Here is a 21,075-nt window from a genome sequence, read left to right on the forward strand (position 1 = left end):
TGAGTTGGAGATGCCTTTGAGGAAAATCAGAAGAGAAGATTTGATGATCCTTCATGAGTGTTCATGAGATTTCATAACTCACAGGGTTCACTGATGCCTGGGTGGGTTTTGGACAAATCTGTGGGGTCTATCTCATGTCATATCTGTCATTTATTGTGCGCTGAGGTGTGTTTGTCTGCAATCTGCCTGTTGGTTGCCTGTTAATTTTGGATGTTAGAGTGTAAGATAGACATTGTACATTTTTTATTTCTATGACTTTGTGTAATAAAATTTATTTTTGGTTATTTAAAACTATCGAATTTTGAGGCTTTATTCTCTAAGAAAATACCTAGGCTACCAAAGTTTGCCTAGTTTTAATCAAAAAGTGACTGGTTTCCTAACAAGAACGTAATCAAACTTACGGTTGGGGGTTTGCGGGGAGGGATTCTGGTCTGGTACAGCAACAATTTGCAGCGAGCAGCAACTTGTTGATAATCTCTGGATGCAAGTGTACGGTCTGAGCAAACAACGGTCGCTGGGAACACCTGATTAAACATATGCATACGGTACCACTCCCAGCTCTTAAATGTGTCAAAAGCACAGATAAGAATGCCTGCAATCTTGATACATTTATAGAAATCAGGGTTCAAACATGTTCAGCAAGGCTTTATAAACCAGAATTGAAAGTACACTGAAGCTACACTGCCCAAGCGACAAAGTTAGTTTCTTGAAGTTGTGTCACGGTGTGCTTGCCAGACTCCAATTGGCATTGTTTTGAAGATATACCACAACTTGTAAACTAACTTATAAACTATGCTTGTAAACTAATTACACGGTGGAACTAAGGTTACAGGATAAACATATTTTGTCATGCTTCAAATGCATCTATTGATTGGGAAACAGTTTAGAGCCAATGCTGCGATTGTGTGTGTGTGTGTGTGTGTGTGTGGGTGTGTGTGGGTGTGTGGGTGTGTGTGTGTGTGTGTGTGTGTGTGTTCAGAGAATTAGTCACAATGTCCTCATTTTACTTCCAATCAAAATTCCCTTGGAGTATTGCTTCCCTGTTTGGATGGGTGAAGCAGATGTCAAGTAAAAGCAGTTCATTCCAAATTGATTAATAATTGAATAAAATTCAAGTAGTGTAGAAGTTAAAGATATGAAATAAAAGCAGGAAATGCTGGAGAAATTTGGCAGGTCTGATAACACCTATCAAGTGAGAAACAGAGTAAGCCCAATATGAACCTTCTGAATGTGAGCTGTTAATTCTGTTCCTCTCTTCACAGATCCTGCTAGACCTAATGAGTTTCTCCAGCACTTTCTAATAGGTTAGGAATATCATTTAGAGACATGAGGAGTTTGCACATGGTCTGTCAAAGCAAAGAGGATCTAGGGAAGCAAATGACTTACTTGTTCGGTAGATGAATGCAATTTTCTTGTTCCTTACTTGTTTATCTTATAAATATTTCATTCATATCTGAGACATAATTGCCTAGAATTTTACAGCACATTTACACAACGGATATATGCTGATGTCCATGCTTCACATCATCTGCCTCCCAACTTCCATCATCTAACTTTATCAGTGAATCCTGCTAGTCAATTTCAAGTCATGTACTTACTAGTATCCCTTTAACCGATTAATCCTCTTAATTATCACTAATAAATGGACCTTTTTTAAAATCCGTCTGTGGGATGTTGGCATCGTTGGCTGACCCAGATTTATTGCCTGTCAGAGACAAAAATAGCAATTGCTGGAAAAGCAAGGACTGGCAAAACTGTGGAGGGAAAACAGAGTTAACATTTTGGGTCGAGTGACCCTTCCTCAGAACTGGGGAACTGAGGAAGGGTCACTTGACCCGAAACATCAACTCTGATTTCTCTCCACAGATGCTGCCAGACTTGCTGAGCTTTTCTGCAATTTCTATTTTTGTCTCTGATTTATAGCATCTGCAGTTCTTTCAGCTTGTATTGCCTGTCCCTAGTTGCCCTTAAGAAGGTGGTGTTAAGCTGCCTTCTTGAACCGCTGCAGTCCACCTGTTGTAGGTTGACCCACAATGCCATTAGGGAGGGAGTTCCAGGAGTTTGACCCAGCGACAGTGAAAGAATGATAATATATTTCCAAGTCAGAAAGGTGAGTGGCTTGGAGGGGAACTTGAATGTGGTGGTGTTCCCATATATCTACTGCCCTTGTCCTTCTAGGTGGAAGTGGTCGTGGGTTTGGAAAGTGCTTTCTGAGGAGCTTTGGTGAATTTCCGCAGAGCATCTTGTAGATAGTACTCCACGCTGCTACTGAGCATCAGTGATGGAGGGAGTGAATGCTTGAGAATGTAGTGCCAACCAAATGGGCTGCTTGTCCTGGATGGTGTCAAGTTTCTTGAGTATTGTTGGAGCTGTACTCATCCAAGCAAGTGGACAGCATTCCATCACACCCCTGACTTGTGCCTTGTAGATGATGGACAGACTTTGGGGAGTCAGGAGCTGAGTTATTTGCTGCAGTATTTCTAGCCTCTGACCTGCTCCTGTCGCCACTGTGTTTATGTGGTGAGTCCAGTTGAGTTTCTGGTCAATGATGTCTGCCAAGATGTTGATCATGCGGGATTCAGTGATGGTAACACCATTGAATGTCAAGGGGTAGTGGTTAGATTGTCTCCTATTGGTGATGGTCATAGCCTGGCATTTGTGTGGTGTGAATGTTACTTGCCACTTTTATTGTCCAGATCTAGTTGCATTTGAATTTGGACTGTTTCAGTGTCTGAGAAGTCATGAATGGTGCTGAACATTGTGCAATAATCAGCAAACATCCCCACTTCTGACCTTATGATGGAGGGAAGGTCATTGTTAAAGCAGCTGAAAATGGTTGGGCCTAGGACACTGCCCTGAGGAACTCCTGCAGAGATGTCCTGGAGCTGAGATGATTGACCACCAACAACCACAACCATCTTCCTATGTGCCAGTATGACTCCAACCACCAGAGAATTTGCTCCCTGATACCCACTGATTCCAGTTTTGCTGGGGGTCCTTGATGCCACAGTTGGCCGACTGCTACCTTAAAGTTTCTTGTCAAAAGTCACGACTAAATCATTTTCAATGCTCACGTAAAGTTTAAGTTTTTCACTTACCAAGATATGCAAAATATGGGGAGATGATGCTGCCAATTCTGGAAGCCATGGAGCATGCCCCAAGCCCCATATTCCTCACCACAGTTGGATACAATTCAGATGTGAAAATATAGATGATTGTGTAGACTGCTGTAGCACCAGATTTACCAATTATCAACAATAGAGTGATCACAATTTGAAGAGCTGTCAAAACCAAATTAATCAATAGTTAGCATGTATTGAAAGCTAATTCAAAATTGTTTGTTTGAATCAAACGGTTTGGAATTTATTCTATTTAAAACAAAAATGCAGATCAAAAATAAACCACTCCAAGAGAGGGTAGAATTTCCTTCCTTTAAGCTGATGGAAATCAATTCAACATTGCATGCCTGGTAATCTCCACCCAACTTCTATTAACTCTGTATCATGTAATTCCTAGCTGTTTAGGATTCTGCTGTGCATCGCAATTTATTTGGTGGCATTGTACCCATTTATCTTAGCGAAATATCAATGCCTTCAACATGCATAAATCACTGGGAAATAATTTAAATTGCTTATTATGGAAAAACTAGTGGAGCAGGGAAATAAGTTGGCAGCTGCTGAATGTGTATGTATAAAAATATATAGGGTATATAGAGAAATAGGATATACTGAAGTGTGGTGGACTGGCTGCATAGACACAGTGAGGACCCAACGATTTAGTCACCTGAATGCAATGAGCACCTAGTTAATTAGTTGCAGAGGATTCAATGGAAACCTATACTTTTGTAGTAGAGTTCTAAGGATTATATAGATACAATGAAATCTTAGGAAGTTGATCCTAAGGTGTTGGTTGAAGAGTTAATGGGGACTTAGGGCAGTAAGTTGTGACTCATGTGGCTTCAGGCCTTCATCATTCAAACATAAGAGGAGTTTGTTGACTTCATGCCCCTTAAAGGTGAAAGGGAGAAGAAATTTTCTCAGCTATTGTTAATTGCCTATAGATGAACCATTCCGTTAATATAATCAAAACCACTAAAGATGGCACATCTAGTATGAAAGGGAAAGAGAGATAAATAAGAGAGACTTTTCACTTTGTTCCAAAAATACTAGCTCACATTGTAAGGTATTTTTATTGCATTATTTATTAAGATGCATTTCCTCCCAAAACCTGGAAGAAATGAATAAATGTGTCTGTTTTGTTGTTCGCTATTACTGGCAGTTGAGTAATAGCATTGCAGCTCTTCAGATATTGCATTTATGACTAAATTTTACAAACTAGCTATTCTTTCTATGAAAGTTGCCAAGCCCTGACCAGGGTAGGTGTCTGCAGAGGTGCAGTGGGGGACATATGGGGAGTTAGTTACTGAGATACAGCAAAGAGCTAGAAAGTTTGCTGCAGACTGATAATGGTGAGCTAAGCCAAGACCTTCAGAAGAAGAGCATTTCAGAACTTATGAGAGAACTGCAAAGACCTCATCAGCCCACTGAGGAAGATTGAAAACCTGTGTTTAAAATAAAATGTGTTATTTTTATGCTCACTTGAAGGAACAAACTTGACCAGAAGGAGAACACCTCCGCTAAGTATGAACATAGAAGCAGTGGTGATCCGTCGAGGTGAGGCTCGCATCAACCACCAGACAATCACAGATACCAAGAGTTCACTGGCCGCAGAGATGAAGCAGTTGATGTAGGGATCCCCATGCATGTTGGGAGTATTGAGGGATAGTCCATAGTATCCAATGCTACCAATCATCCTACGAGAGAAAAAAATAAATTATTGTTCATAATCTGTCAAATGTACAACAAAGTCAGATCATTTATACCCTGATGGCAGATCAGTCATGGAAATTTGTCACCCAGCCTGTAGTACAATGGGGTAACTTCATCTGGTTATTACGCTGATCAACTATAGTATCCACCAACAGAAAAATTGATGCTAACATCACAGAACTGTTTTCTCTCCAACAGGTATAATAAGTAAAATATTGTAAATGTTCTGTATTGGGGGACCTTTGGAAAAGTTTGCAGTTGTGGAACAAATAAATCCTCTGATAAATCCTCTGACCCCTAATGTCAGTATCAGGCCTGAGTGTTAAAGTAAACTTGACAGTAAACCAGTCATGGGGTTGGCTTGGCTGGGTGGGGTCTCAGAAATAAAGCAACCGGACTGTCTCCCAATGTGTCCCCACGTCACCGAAACATAGTTTTCCCAGAGACGGCTGTGCAGTCATGACAGCAACTCAACCACCAGCTATGGGAATGCAATTAACCTAGAAATGGAGATGTTTAACGCAGTAATGACAGCAGAACAGTGGTTCCCAGCAATCCTCCAGCATTTAATGTAGTAAAATGCTGCAAGGCACTTTACAGGAGCAATATAAAATGAAATATGACAGCAACCCCCAGAAAGAGACAGGTCTGATGTTGCCAGACAGTGGGTAAAAGGGGTAGCCTTTAATGACTTTCTTAAAATGGGAAAGCAAAGTAGAAAGATGGGTGGGAGGGGCAGGAATTTCAGAGTTAGCACCTAGGGAACTAAAGGTATAGCCACCAATGATGGCGTGATTAAAATTGAGGATAACACAAGAGGTCAGATTTCGAGAGTACAGATGTCTCAGGGTAGACCCTCTAGGCCCGAAACGTCAGCCTCTCTGCTCCTATGATGCTGCTTGGCCTGCTGTGTTCATCCAGCCCTGCACCTTGTTGTCTCAGGTTACAAACATTCTGGTTTCATCTCAAACTCCTGCTGGGAAGAAGAAATGGAGTCAAAAATTGTGTATACGCTAACAAACAGGAGGAAGCAGCTACATAGAAGGAGGTGAGGTTATGTTACAAATAAAGGGAAAAATTACTCCTGGCAGAAGATGGCGAAGTTATAGTGTTCCCACATCACAGCCTGGCTACTGAGTGTGGAATTCCTGGAAATGGATTTCCCCAGATATTATGGGTCTAATGAGTTCTTCCCTTCGCTGATACTGTGGCTGTAGCCTTTCCCTCCACCTCCCATACCTTGAACCTCAATATTACTCTCTCTGAACACAATGAGAGTGCTGCTGTCCCCATTGCTGTAGACCATGTTGTATAATATAATTGGTACCTGAAAGGGGTGACTGACATTTTGGGGTAAATTCCAGTCATCAGAGACTACTGGTGAGAGGAGCTAGTCACCAATGCCAAGCATCATATGGATAAACAATAATCTGTGTTTAATCTTAAGTCTAGCCTGCAATTTCAGAAAGGCCAATCATGTACTCAGATGTAAGTAATTAGCTCGTACGTGCTATGCAACTGGACCAATTCTGCTTAACAAGACTGAACCAGTCTTCTGCTGAAGACCGATGTGGGCATCCTCGCCCACTTGGTATCAGAAACGTAGACTACTACCAATTGTAAGGATTGGTAGTGGTGCATCTACCCATGGCATCTCGGATGGTTCTGGTGAACTCCACCACAATATATGTCAGAGTGCACTGCTCAGTTCCCTTATCCACAGACCAACCACTGTCCCTAAGTGGACAGAAAACATAGAGACAGCTAGTTCATCAGCCATATCTGTAAGATTAAGCTTGTGCACTTGGTAACATGGAGTTGGAACCTGGAAAGGGACCAGACTAATAAAAGTGACCACAAGAAAATTCCAGAGTTCAACAAGCTGCATCACATACATTGAACATGTAAATCTGTTTTGGATTCTGAATGTGTGCGTAGAAAAAGGACAAATCTGTAACTGTCAACAGGAAGGAATCTGATAAAGGCAAGAAAAGGCAAATACTGAGTAACTCTGTGATACCATAGTACACGAGCTCAATCTTACAGGAAAAGGCATATGAATTAGTCCATTTCTGAAGAAGCGTCCCGACCTGAAACGTCAACTTTCCTGCTCCTCTGATGCTTCCTGGTCTGCATGTGTTCCTCCAGCTCCACACTGTGCTATCTCTGACTACAGCATCTGCAGTTCTTGCTATCTCTAGCCGTCTCTATTTGCTGCCCAGTTAGGAACCTGGAATCTATAGAAATTGAACTTCAGTCTCCAGGATGCTACTGTGTGCAAGCCTGGAGAAAAATAGAGACATTAACAAGATTTTTTTTTTGTTTGTTATTTTCTTTGAATATTTCTCTTTGTCAATATAGAAAGTTAATTACCATAGTCCACACGTCTGTCCATTAGACAGTTCTCTCTATTAAAGGGAGACAATTGATTTTGTACAATTTGAGGGTAAGCATGGGACAAAGCAAGCAGGAAAGGCCTTCATGAACAAAATGACCAATATTGGGATTAAACCTGTGCTGTTGACTTTATCCTGCACTGTACTCTAGTCATCTCACTAACTGAGCGGTTCACTGTGCTAACCCACCCTCACCACTCACCGATCTAAAAAAAGGGGTAAAAAGTAGCTGACAAACAGGCAATGAGTTTTTTTTTTGCTTTCCGATTGGTGCAGAAAGGCAGTGCTTCACAACAATGGATGTGTTGGCTGACAAATGACTGGTGTGTGGGTACAAGTCATGTGATGAAATCTCCAGAAATAGACTTAATCGCAGGTGACAACCTTATTTCTGAGTGAAAATATTTTTGTTGTCCTAAAATCCAGGTTCAGAAGCCTATTTTTCAAGATTTAAAACAAAAATCAGCTGGATTCGTTTTTTCTGGAAAAAGACTCCCCTTAAAAAGGCTTAACTTGTCTGCATGCTCTACTTGAACTGGGGGAGAATGAAGAACCTCTTTTATTCACTTTCATCCCATGAAGTGACAGCAAAGAAAGAATACACACTGCTCTTCACTGCAAATGTTTTAAATTCCTCTTCATATGAATGGAAGTGAAATGCCTGAGAGCTCCTTGTAATCTCTTAAGATGGATATATCACCTCTGCACTCAATTGTTAAAATTTTAATGTCAAAAAAATCCAATACGTTAAATGAACTAGTGATTGCAAGGCTGAGGAATGCACTTGTAATTAAGTACCATTCAAATACTGGAGAATATTTCTCTTGTCAAAATGACCAAAGCTTTTAGGTTGCAGTGTTTCCACTTTCAGGGGTGACCTAAACTAAGATCCACAAAAATAAGATAATCGCTATAATCCAAAGAGGAATGCACGAGAAATTCCTTTGCACAGAGTGGTGAAAATGCAGAACTCCATAGATCCAGTAATGGGGGGGCCAGGTGAAGGTTTGAAGGAGAAGGGGATAGAGCACGAAACTGATACAGTTGGATGGAAATAAGATGGGAGGAACCACTCAAGTGGAGAACACATGCACAGACTGGTTAAGACAATTGATATCTTTCTGCGCTGCACAATCTATATAATTCTTAAGTTGGAGTGTGGATAGACTGTAGAATTCATTAGTACAAGGAGTGCTTAAGATGAACAACACAAATGTATTTAAGAGGAAGCTGGATAGATGTATGAGCAAGAGACAAATAGAAGGCCATGATGTGGCTGAAAGATGCTCATGTGGAGGTTGACACAAATCAATTAGGCTGATTGGCCTGATTTTATTTTGCTTTAAGTTTATAATAACTGAAGTAGAAAGATATAGAAGTACAAAGGCTTTACTAGTAGCTCAGCTTTCATTCCCTACAAAGTTGCCCTTATTTCAGTTTAAAATACGTGTTAGACCCACTATCCTCCCTTTTATACTAGATGTAAAATTCAATCAATTTGCATTTTGGAAAGGAGGCAGTACCTCCAATGCCAGTAAGTCTTTCCTTAGATAAGGGTCCCAAAACTATTCACAGTATTCTAGTCGTGGTCTGACCAGTGCCTTGTATAGTTTTAGTGAAATCTCCCTATATTTTTACTCCATTCCCTTTGAATGAAGGCCGACATTCCATTTGCCTTCCTATTACCTGATGAACTTAGATGCTAGCTTTTTGTAATTTGTGGCTGAGGGCTGACAAATCCCTCTGTTCTGTAGCTTCCTGCAATCTTTCTCCATTTAAATAATATTCAGATCGTCTACTCATCGTGCCAAAGGGCATAACCTCACATTACCCCACATTATATTCCATCTGTCAAGTTCTTGTCGACTCGCTTAACCTGTCTATGTCAGACTCTTTGTGTTACCCTCACTATTTGCCTTCCTACCTATTTCTGTGCCTTCTACGAACCTGGCTGTAGTACATTGTGGGATTATGTTCAAAAATGAGCAGGATGGGTGAGAAGCGAAAATAGCCTCTTTATTGAGCATCCACAGTAGCACAGTTTGAGGTGGCGATGGAATCCAAAGTAGTTTTACAGTAGATAGTAGGAACTGCAGATGCTGGAGAATCCGAGACAACAAGGTGCAGGGCTGGATGAACACAGCAGGCCAAGCAGCATCATAGGAGCAGAGAGGCTGACGTTTCGGGCCTAGACCCTTCATCAGAAAAGGGGGAGGGGAAGGGGGTTTTGAAATAAATAGGGAGAGAGTGGGAGGCGGATAGAAGAGGGATAGAGGAGAGGATAGGTGGAGAGGAAACAAACAGGTCGAAGAGGCGGGGATGGAGCCAGTAAAGGTGAGTGTAGGTAGGGAGTTAGGAAGGGGATAGGTCAGTCCAGGGAGGACGGACAGGTCAAGGGGGCAGGATGAGGTTGGTCGGTAGGAGATGGAGGTGCGGCTTGAGGTGGGAGGAGGGGATGGGTGGGAGGAAGAACAGGTTAGGGAGGCAGGGACGAGCTGGACTGGTTTTGGGATGCGGTAGGGGGAGGGGAGATTTTGAAACTTGTGAAATCCACATTGATACCATTGGGCTGCAGGGTTCCCAAGCGGAATATGAGTTGCTGTTCCTGCAACCTTCGGGTGGCATCGTTGTGGCACTGCAGGAGGCCCAGGATGGACATGTCGTCTGAGGAATGGGAGGGGGAGTTGAAATGGTTCGCGACTGGGAGGTGCAGTTGTTTGTTGCGAACACAGCATAGGTATTCTGCAAAGCGGTCCCCGAGTCTCCGCTTGGTTTCCCCGATGTAGAGGAAGCCACACCGGGTACAACGGATGCAGTATACCACATTGGCAGATGTGCAGGTGAACATCTGCTTGATGTGGAAAGTCTTCTTGGGGCCTGGGATGGGGGTGAGGGAGGAGGCATGGGGGCAGGTGTAGCACTTCCTGCCCCTCCTCCCACCTCAAACCGCACCTCCATCTCCTACCAACCAACCTCATCCCGCCCCCTTGACCTGTCCGTCCTCCCTGGACTGACCTATCCCCTTCCTAACTCCCTACCTACACTCACCTTTACTGGCTCCATCCCCGCCTCTTTGACCTGTTTGTTTCCTCTCCACCTATCCTCTCCTCTATTCCTCTTCTATCCGCCTCCCACTCTCTCCCTATTTATTTCAAAACCCCCTTCCCCTCCCCCTTTTCTGATGAAGGGTCTAGGCCCGAAACGTCAGCCTCTCTGCTCCTATGATGCTGCTTGGCCTGCTGTGTTCATCCAGCCCTGCACCTTGTTGTCTTAGTTTTACAGTAGCCTCTTTTATATCCAGTTATTGCATACATTAAAATTTTACACTATGGTGTCACTTAGCTGTATCTATTGTACACAGGTTTGCGTGACATGTGTCCTGGGGGAAGCAGGAGATGGTTTAACCATTTGCTAAATGCAGACTGTTAGTCCTGATGGGATTAGAATGGCTGTCTGGTCTGAGGTTTGCATAATTAAGAGGTCCTAGTCATCTTGTCTTTTAAGTTAGTAATGTTAGTATAAATACTAGACCTATATGATCTAAATAAGTGAGAAATTATACATGTACTAAATAAAAGTATAGAGGATACTAAACTGATCTCCCACAGCTGGGTCATGAGATTTCATTTACTATTGCTGGTTTTGACAGTTCTTACACATTCATTCATGCAATTTCACAGAAGCGCTGTTTTGATTGTAAATTTCTTAAAGGGGGTAGCGGCCCTGTTTAATATGTATTTAAAAAACTATAAATCCGTATGTTAGTACAAGAAGGTAGTCCTAAATAAAAGTTAGAAATAGATAGTATAGTGTTATTGAAAGAGGTAGTGTATAAGGAAATTTCAAAGAGATAAACAGCAGCAGACCATAGGGACATGCTAGTGGAGGAAACTGATGTCCTGCAACCTACTTAGGTCCCGAAAGATGGTTACTATGGGCTAATTAATATTATAATCTTTCCATAGTTTCAAGTGAGTTATGGAGATCCGATGGCGGGGTTGGCATTGTTCTGGTATTAACACTTATTCAGGGGTAGCCTGAAACAGGTTGAAACACTGCTTGCAGTACAGGGCCAAAAAGAATGGAAAGGTGTAAAGAAACAGTAATGGGATAGAAGGGATGTTTAATTTAGTTTATCTTGTAAGAGTAAAATGTACTACAAGAGCGCAGTTTTTTGAATGAGTGAATGGAAACGCGATATAGTAAACATAGAGTCCTTATGAGTGAGTTAGTTAAAAAGAGTCATAATACAATCGCTCACAACATTCACTTTCTTCATCCAAGTCATTAATACATATTGTAAATAATTGTGGCCTGAACACTGATCCCTGTGGCACTCCACTCGTTACAGATTGCCACCTTGAAATGCCATCCTTATCCCAACTCTCTGTCCTCTATCCCTGCCATGTGCGGTACGGTGGTTCAGTGGTTAGCACTGCTGCCTTATAACACCAGGGACCTGGGTTTGATTCCAGCCTCAGGCAACTGTCTGTGTGGAGTTTACACATTCTCCGTGCCTGAATGGGTTTCCACCAGGTGCTCCAGTTTCCTCCCATAGTCCAAAGATGTATAGGTTAGTGGATTGGCCATGGGAAATGTAGGGTTACAGGGATGGGGTGGTCTGGGTGGGATGCTCTTTGGAGGGTTAGTGTGGACTTGATGGGCTGAATGGCCTGCTTCTACACTATAGAGATTCTATAATATACTTCTAAAATTTCAGCCTCTACATCCATATATAACAGTGCACAGATGTGAATTTTAGTAATCTTATTCCACTTTCCATATCTCTGTTAGGTCTCTCCACATAACTGCACCTTCTAATCATTCCTATTCTCCTTGTTAGACGCCTCTATTTTCTTTGAATGGTCTTGTTAACCTTCCTAAAGTGAGCTGCACAGAATTGAACACAATACTCCACCTGAGGCCTAATGATTTGTACAAACCAGAGATTTGTTGAGACATTTTGAAAATGTCATGAGACATGGGTATTGCTGCCAGGTAAGGATGGCAGATTTCCTTTTGGGCAGGGCATTAATGAAGTGGTTGGATTGTTACAATATTCAATTATACTTTATGGTCATGATCTTGAGAGCAGCATTCAATTCCAGTTTTTTTTAATGAAATGAATTTTCATTCCCCCATGATGGAAGTTAAACCCATTCCACTCGTCTGGGCCTCTAGATTTGTAGACCACCATCCCTTCCTACGCATGACTTTAGCATGACTTCCTTGGTTTTGTTTGTATTCAATGCATAGGTTAACAAAGCCAAGTATTCCAGAACCACTTTATCAACAGATCTTTTAAAATTTGTGAATATGCACCTAGATACCTCTGCTTTCACCTCATCAAAATAGTCCATTTGGATTATACTACCTCTGCACATTGTTCCTCCCTAAAATCATCCCTTTGATCCAGATGGTGCAAGAAAAGCAGAAGTCAACTTTAAAATCTTGCCCCAGAGGCATTTTAGTCATCAATGGTAGTGGGTAGCAGGAAAGTGCCCTTCTGGGGCAGTTAATATTGTAGGGCCTATGTCATCCATGGGCTCTGACTAAGTTACCCACTGTCCACCCTGTCAGGAAAGGCTCAGAAATCACAGTTATACTAACATGGTGAAGATTGGTAATCCTGATGTCGACCACATTTTCTGAATAAAAATCGAAAGAACTGCGGATGCTGTAAATCAGGAACAAAAACAAAGTTGCTGGAAAAGCCCAGCAGTTCTGGCAGCATCTGTGAAGGAAAAAACAGAGTTAACGTTTCAGGTCCAGTGACCCTTCCTCAGAACAGTTCTGAGGAAGGGTCACCGGACCCAAAACGTTAACTCTGCTTTATCCTTCACATTTTCTGAATAGTTTCACCCAGGAAACTGAACTTTCCCTGAGATCAAAGGCAAGAGGAATTGTATCATTTGCTCACATAATTTACTCTGATAATGTGTACACTGCAGGAAGAGATGTGTTTTTATTAGTTAACCATTCAGACTCAGAATAACAGATCTTCACCGGAAGCAAGGATCTTTCCACAGCAGGAGTTCACCACAAAACAGCCACTGTAACAGTTTCTTAGCTGTGTGTTACATTAAATATCTACAAAAGAGAGAGGTAGCGAAGATGAAAGCACTTTATAGCAAACAAAATCAATCACACCAGGTCATTTAGATCTAAGGCCTGTGGTGCCTCTGAATTCAGACTATAAATTAGGATTTGTGAGCTAAAATTCCTTCACATAAATAAGATTAAAGCCAAGTTGGCTCAACTTGTTTTCGACACTGTATTAATTATGGTACATGGATATTTGACCCAAACAGTACTAAAAGTATTGGGACTGAATTCTCAGGGTCTTTGAATTTTTATACAACATCCAAAAAAGCTGCGAGGTGACTTGACAAAATGGGACTTCCCAGAATCTAGTCTACTGCGTTCGCTGCTCACAATGTGGTCTCCTCTACATTGGGGAAATGAAGCATAGACTTGGCGACCGCTTCGCAGAACATCTACTTTCTGCTCACAAAAAAGACCCTGAACTACCTGTTGCCTGCCACTTTAATGCACCACCCTGCTCCCTGGCCAACATCTCTGTCTCCAGCTTGCTGCAGTGTTCCAGTGAAGTCCAACGCAAGCTGGGGAAACAACACCTCATTTTCCGCTTGAGGACCCTACAGCCCTCCGGACTCAATATTGAGTTCAATAATTTTAGGGCCTAAACTCTCCCATGTCCCAGTCCCCCACCCCACACACCAGGCCTTGTTACCACATAGCCTGCCATTACACACCCCCTGTTGTTAGTCACTAACAGTCCCCATTAACAACTACTCACCCTCCCAGCCTGATCGTTAGCAACTCCTTTGTCTGTCCAACTGTCTTTCCCTCTCTTTGGGCTCTATCCTATTGTTTACTCCCTACCCCACCCACCTCCCTATTTTCTGCATATAAACCGACGTTTTCCCAGCCACCATCAGTTCTGAGGGTCACCGAACCCGAAACGTTAACTCTGTTTTCTCCTTCACAGATGCTGCCAGACCTGCTGAACTTTTCCAGCAACTTTGTTTTTGTTGTTGTTGTCATTTTGTTCCTGTTGTTTATGACTGATGGTTCATTCTTTAAGGAACAGAAAGATGAAATGTTCTTTGCGGGATTCTCTCAATTGGCTGCCTCTCTCCAAATAGGTTGTGCTATTCCTCACCAGGGTTTCTGGTTTTCAGTTCCCAATAAGATTACACTCCTTTCCCTTAATTGCTCATAACAATGCTTCCATTACACCATGTCTTTCAAAGAAATTGTGGGGATGCATTTGAGAATCCTTCACTTAAAGGGGAAATCTAACAGGGTAATATGATTACTGTTCTTTCAGAATATGCAAGCCTTGCTTGTGGAGTTTGCTGGGAGGGTTTTGTTCATGAATTTTCCACTCACCAGAGAAAGAAAGAAAGGATTGTGACATTCCTTTTGTCAGCTCTTATAATCAGATCCAAATAATTGTGTTCATGCCTATTCCTGTCCACAGGATCCTGGAGGGAAAAGAGTAGGAAATAAATGAATCCAAAAGGTGCGCACATCCTTCACATGGAATGCAATGCCAGAGAGGGTAGTGGAGTCGTCCTCGTAGGGTCATTTAAGCTGCTATTAGATAGGCATTTGAATGATAGTATGAGGTAGGGGTGGAGGTTAGATAGACCTTAGGTTTAGGGTAAAAGTTCAGCACAACATCGTGGGCCGAAGGGCCTGTACTGTGCTGTACAGTTCTATGTTCTATGTTCTATCCTAACAGTGCTAACACAAACTTGGTGAACCCTAATCACCATTACTGGATTTGTTTCATCTTCTCCTTTACTCCCTCCAGTTTGGAAATAATCAGTCCGGGATCCTTATTTTCTTAAGTTAGTCATTAAAAACAAAAACGCTAAATGGTGTGCAATAAGTATAAAACACATTGAAAAGATCTTAAACCCTGCATAAGGCAGTGCCAAAGAAAAACATGAACAAATAAACAAAGATACACAGTTACCATTCTACTGTATGTTGTATCAAATATTGGCCCAGGATATGTAATGCCATTTTTCCGAGCAGCATCTTTCAAAATAGCTTCAGCTTGTTCCACACGACTTTGTGTGAGCAACCACCTAGGAGATTCAGGTACATACCTACAATTTAAAGTAACAACTCGGTAAATAAGAAAAGGTAACTTCTCCTATGCAAACTGAGTGTATATTCTCTAGCCACCACACACAGTGTGGCATGAGGCATACTATATACAACAGGTAGATAGCCCACTGCCCTCCTACTTAACCCTCAACCCTCTCCCTACATTACAGGTTCAGGGAGAAGAGCAGAATGTGAGCCTAGTGCTTTGTCTGCCTTTAGGCTTATTGAGGGCCTTAAGTGGCAGGATCTTAATCTTCCCCCACTGCCATAATATACACATATGCACAGCAATGCAAGGTAGGCAACAGTGGCGAGTCCATATTATCCCCAAAGTTGATGAAAAGGCAAGGAGCAAGGGTGGGGGTGTTGCATCTTTTTGGGATGCCCTCTCTGCAGCTGGACCACTTCTTCTAAGATCATGCTCTCCCCTTTGTACATTCACACTTGGCCTCCAAAAACCTCCCTCCAAATTAATGCCCAATCTCTCCCTGGCATAAAGACCTGACTTAGCTATCCATGACACTTGTCCCTGGGCCTCCCTACTATCCTAGCAGCACTCAGCACTCTCATGCACAGCTGGAACTGCCAGAGGTGTTGTGTTATGTCTCATAGGCAAATAGGAACATTGGAATATAAGAATACGGAACTATAGGAACAGAAGCAGGCCATTCAGCCCCTCATAACTAGTCTCAAAGCTAGTATGCAATACACCTTGAAGGCACGCTCATGGTATTATCAGAATGCTATGACGAATGAGCTGATGGCATAAATGTCACAATCTCCATCTTAATGGGGCCACTTGCAACATGATATGATGAAGGAAGTGTGCAACAATTTGTGACCAAATTTTTCAGACCTAGCCCAGATATGACATTGCCCAATTGTGATGTATATGTAGATATCAGGAGCCATAGTAAACTTTCACTGAATGTTTTAGTACTATTTAACTCATGTCTAGTTTTTGTATTCTGTGAGTTAGCAAAAGCATCACCACATAAGGAAATATCTGCTTCAGAGTAAAAGCTGACCAGTGCAACAGTGACAGATCATGACGGCAGAACAGATTAGCATTCCATTTATAACAAATCAACTCCTAGTTACAGCGTCATATCATTTCAGGAACTGCTGGCCAATCAGATCTTCCAGTAGCTATTGACGCCAGGTGCTCATTCAGTGAGGGGCAGAAGTCTGATCCTTAGCTTGTTCAGGCCACCCACAGCTTAAAATTGGTACAGGGCTGTCTTTTATCAAAATGAACCTGTTTGCAAGATCCTGGCTGATTTGATTGTGGCCTCAACTCCACATTCATGCCTCCACCTGATAAATATTGACTCCTTTGTCAGTCACGAATCTACCTACCTCTGCCTTAGAAATATTCAATTACCCGACTTCCACTCCTCTTTGGAGAAGGGAGTTCCAAAGATTCATGATCCTCTGTCTTAAATGGGAGATACCCTACTCTGACATGACAATTTAACCTAAATCAATGAGCAATGAATTTACTCACAACCAAAGAGGGACATATAGAATCTCCGGGAGAGTCAAAGTGAGCAGTAACATCCTCCAGTCTCGGATGTAATATGCACAAAGTGGTAGAAGCATGTAACCAAAGGCATAAAATGTGCACACGCCAAGGGATGTGTAAGCAATCCTCTCAGATTTTCTGAGGAGTTCCGTTCCTGTTCAGTAAGAAAACCATGTAATCATGTCAATTAAATCATGAATAACTACCAAAACATACCAGACCAGGTAAGGTCATCAGGCTTCCTTCTCTGAAGGATATTACTAAACCCATTGAGTTTTTATTGATTCTTTGATTGGTTCTTTTGGATCCAAAGACACCAAAGGTTACTTTTCAAGTATAATTTCTGCTTTTTCCACTAAAAAAAATGGATGCAGCTCAGTTGGCAGAATAGCTAGTCTGCAATGCAGTCATACAAACAGCATTGGTCTGATTCCCACACCAGCCGAGGTTACCATGAAGGGTTCCCCTTCTCATCCTCTCCCCTTACCTGAGGCGTGGTGACTCTCAGGTTAAACCGCCATATCTCTCTTTTTAATGAGAAAGCCATATGGTCTGTTGGGACTATGGCAACTTTACAAATTCACTAAGAAAATGACTAATGTACCCTGATAGAACAAACAAGGTTTCAGAATTTTGTAAGAAGTGAATTTCGGAAAATTATAATCAGGTTATTCAGAGGAAGTGGTTTGATGCTGATTAAAAATTGTAATTTTCTTTAAAGGATTCGAGTGTTATGCGGAAAAGGCAGGAAGGTGGAGTTGAGGATTATCAGATCAGCCATGATCTCATTGAATGGTGTAGCAGACTCAATGGGCTGAACGGCCTACTTCTGTTTCTCTGTCTTAATAACCACATTAAAAAAAAGGAAATGTTTAAAGTAATTTTTTGCAACTACTCCTAATTATGTAGCACTTATTTATGTACAGTATAACATTGCAAATGTTTCATGGAGTATTGCGAGACTAAATCTAGTACAGTCACATAAAAAATATTTAGACAAATATTCCTACTATCTCTATTGCCAAAGAGGTTTGTTTTAAGGAGCATCTTAGAAGGGAATGAGATACAGGGTGACAGAGGAGTTACAGGAGGGAATTCCAGAGCTTAGGGTCTTGGTATTTGAAGACACAGTCACCACTAGTGGCATGATTGAAATCTAGTACACATAGAGACAGAATTGGAAGAGTGCAACTATCTCAGAGAATTTTAGGTCTGCATAGATGTTGAAATATTGTTGAACTGGGAGTCAGTACAGGTCAGTGGGAACAAGATGATGGACAAATGGGACACAGTGCAGGTCATGATAGGTGCAGCAGACTTTTGGACAACCTCAAGTTTAGGGAGAGCAGAAGGTTAGGATTAGGGACAGGGTTAAGGTTAGGGTTAGGGTTAGGTGTGGAGTAAGGGTTAGGGTTAGGATTAGGGCTAGGGTTAGGTTTAGGGTTGTGGCTAGGCCTAGAGTTAGGGTTAGGGTTAGGGTTAGGGTTAGGGTTAGGATTAGGATTAGGGATAGGGTTAGGATTAGAGATAGTGTTAGTATTAGGAATAGGGTTAGAGTTAAGGCTAGGTTTAGGGTTAGGGTTAGGGCTAAGGTTAGGGCTACAGTTAGAGTGTGGTCCAGACTTAGAGTTAGAATTAGAATTAGGGTTAGGATTAGTGTAAGGGTTAAGTTTAGGGTTATGGCTTGGGTTAGGATTGACCAGGGTGATGTTGGTAGACTCAGGCCCATATGCAACAAAACCATGGAGGAACATTTCAGCAGCAGTTAAGCTGAGACAGGTGAAGTGTTCTGAACAAGGCTCATCAGAATTCACTCTGCTTTCTCTCCACAAATGCTGAGTTTCTCCAGCAATATCTGTTTTTGTTTAAGATTTCCAGCATCTGTGGGTCTTTGTTTATTTTATCATATTCAGACTTGCATAAATAAATAAATATTTTTCAGGAATCTATTATTTTTGAGCACTGGCGCAAACCTAGCAATTGCAATTGAAGTGGAAACTTCACTCCCACACATTTTTTTAACCTCATATCAAATCTGTTTTAGCTTATCTCACTGAAATATAAAGGTAATAATGTTTTGCTTTTACCAAAGAGAAACACCTCAATATTTTCTTCAATTGTTGAGCACTTTCTAAAGTTTATTTTTATCTGCATTCTAGAGATTTCCAAATGCCAAAGTAGTTCCGTTTAGCTTTAATTAATGTTATGGGACAATTAAACAGATTGGAGGGAGAGGTAGTGTCAATCAGGTGTTACGATGGGCAATTACGATGTTAGAGATTTTATAGACAACAACTTTAAAAGGTACATCCTTGCTCTCGAATCTATAAATTGTGTTTAAAATTTTTCAAAATACAGGTATGGACAGACATTTTGGCACCTTTTGGTGCTTGTTTAAACCTTGTCAGACTCTTTCCTTTGGAGTTAATCAGTTATTAAAAGGCAAGATTCCTTCAGGGATGGCTATTAAATCTTCTAAAGGTGAAAAAACTCATAGCTTCTATGAAAATGTTAATGAGTTAGAAAGGTTCTTCAACAGGATTCCAGCACGACTGTTCCAATAAAATGCCAAGCCAACAACTCATTGGATGTTACGTGCATTCATGTTGAATTTTGACCTGTATAAAGTCTGGCCAGGAATAGCCATTTTGTGCAGGATGCCCAGGAAGAGCTCTGAGAGGCATCATTTGAGAGGGTCCTGGGCCACAGGGGCACAAAGAGGAAGGTATTCATAAATTGACTGCTTCTCTGCTGAAAATGTCCAGGTATTCTGCAAGCAGAACTAATGACAAAGAGGAAAATTTCCCTTCCTCCCAAAACTTACAAACCTGCTGGTTCCACCAGAAAGGACAAACACCAACTATTCATCTACAGAAACCACCATAGCTGGTGAATCTGCCTTCAAGTTTTAACCCTGTCACATCAGAGAGAGTTACTTCACAAAGCAATAGGCCTTCACCAATCTCAAGGATTGATCTTATTTTAATCTTTTTAAGTACCTTTCGTCCTTACCTACTTTTAATGTTTGTACATGTAGTTTAGCTAATAATATTATAACTTTTTCTTGAATAGCTATTGCTGTAGTTTTCAATAAACTAATCCTTTCTTCTAGTTTAAGACTACTGCTTCAATGGTGGGTATGTATTTTTAATTTTAATTGCACGCAGGCTGAAAGAGAGCTGCATACACACATATCAGTTCTTAGTTCACATACCATTTTGAGGAAACTCCTTTTATATAGACATGACACTTCCTTTTAACTTATTCACTTCTGGGGCATGGATGTCACTGGCTAGCCAGGATTTATTGCCTGTCCCAAACTGCCCTTGAGAAGGTCGTGGTGAGCTGCCTTCATGAACTGCTGCCATCGACCTGCTGTGGGTCGACCCACAATGCCGTTAAAGGGGGAATTCCGGGATTTTGATCCAGCAAAAGTGAAGGAATGGCGATATATTTTCAAGTCAGGATGGTGAGTGGCCTGAAGGGAAACATGCAGATGGTGGGCTTCCCATGTATCTGGCCTCATCCTTCTAAATGGAAGGTGTCAAGGGTTTGGCAGGAGGTGTCTAGGGAACTTTGGTGAATTCCTGCAGAGCATCTTGTAGATAGTTATTCTGCTACTGAGTGTCAGTGATGGATGGAATGGATACTTGTTGATGTTGTGCCAATCAAGCAGGTTGCTTTGTCCTTGATAGTGTCAAGCTTATCGAGTGTCATTGGATCAGCATTCCTCCAGACAAGTGCGGAGTATTCCAACACATTCCTGACTTGCGGTGGACAGGCTTTGGGGAGTCAGGAGGTGCAACATTCCTAGCCTCTGACCTGCTCTTGTAGCCACTATATAGTTCAGTTTCTGATCAATGGCTCATCCTAAGTCCCACAATGTTGACGTTGGAGGTTTCAGTGATGCTGATGCTTTTAACTGTCAAGGATGAGTGATTAAATTATCTCTGATTGACGATGGTCATTGCCTGGTATTTGTGTGGCATGAATATCACTTGCCACTTGTCAGCCAAGCCTGGATATTGTCCAGATCTTATCACACTTGAACCATGGACTGCTTCAATATCTGAGGAGTAATGAATGGTGCTGAACAATGTGCAACCTTTGGGGAATATCTCTACTTCTGATCTTAAGATGCAGGGAAAGTCATTGATGAGATAACAAGGTGTAGAGCTGG

The 21,075-nt window shown here is 41.7% G+C and overlaps 1 protein-coding gene across 1 annotated transcript in view; it reads right to left on the bottom strand.

Moving 5' to 3' along the window:
• LOC109928304 (solute carrier family 22 member 5-like) overlaps positions 1–21,075 on the bottom strand; it is a 66,930-nt gene that overhangs the window by 12,674 nt on the left and 33,181 nt on the right. The window contains exons 4-8 of the mRNA XM_020528325.2: positions 16,878–17,049; positions 15,234–15,369; positions 14,642–14,736; positions 4,599–4,813; positions 3,099–3,281 (exon numbers count right to left, since the gene is read on the bottom strand). Coding sequence (XP_020383914.2) covers positions 3,099–3,281; positions 4,599–4,813; positions 14,642–14,736; positions 15,234–15,369; positions 16,878–17,049 — 801 coding nt within the window. The remainder of the gene's footprint in view (positions 1–3,098; positions 3,282–4,598; positions 4,814–14,641; positions 14,737–15,233; positions 15,370–16,877; positions 17,050–21,075) is intronic.

Source organism: Rhincodon typus, chromosome 3, assembly GCF_021869965.1.
Source record: "Rhincodon typus isolate 14 chromosome 3, sRhiTyp1.1, whole genome shotgun sequence".
Lineage (NCBI taxonomy): Eukaryota > Metazoa > Chordata > Chondrichthyes > Orectolobiformes > Rhincodontidae > Rhincodon > Rhincodon typus.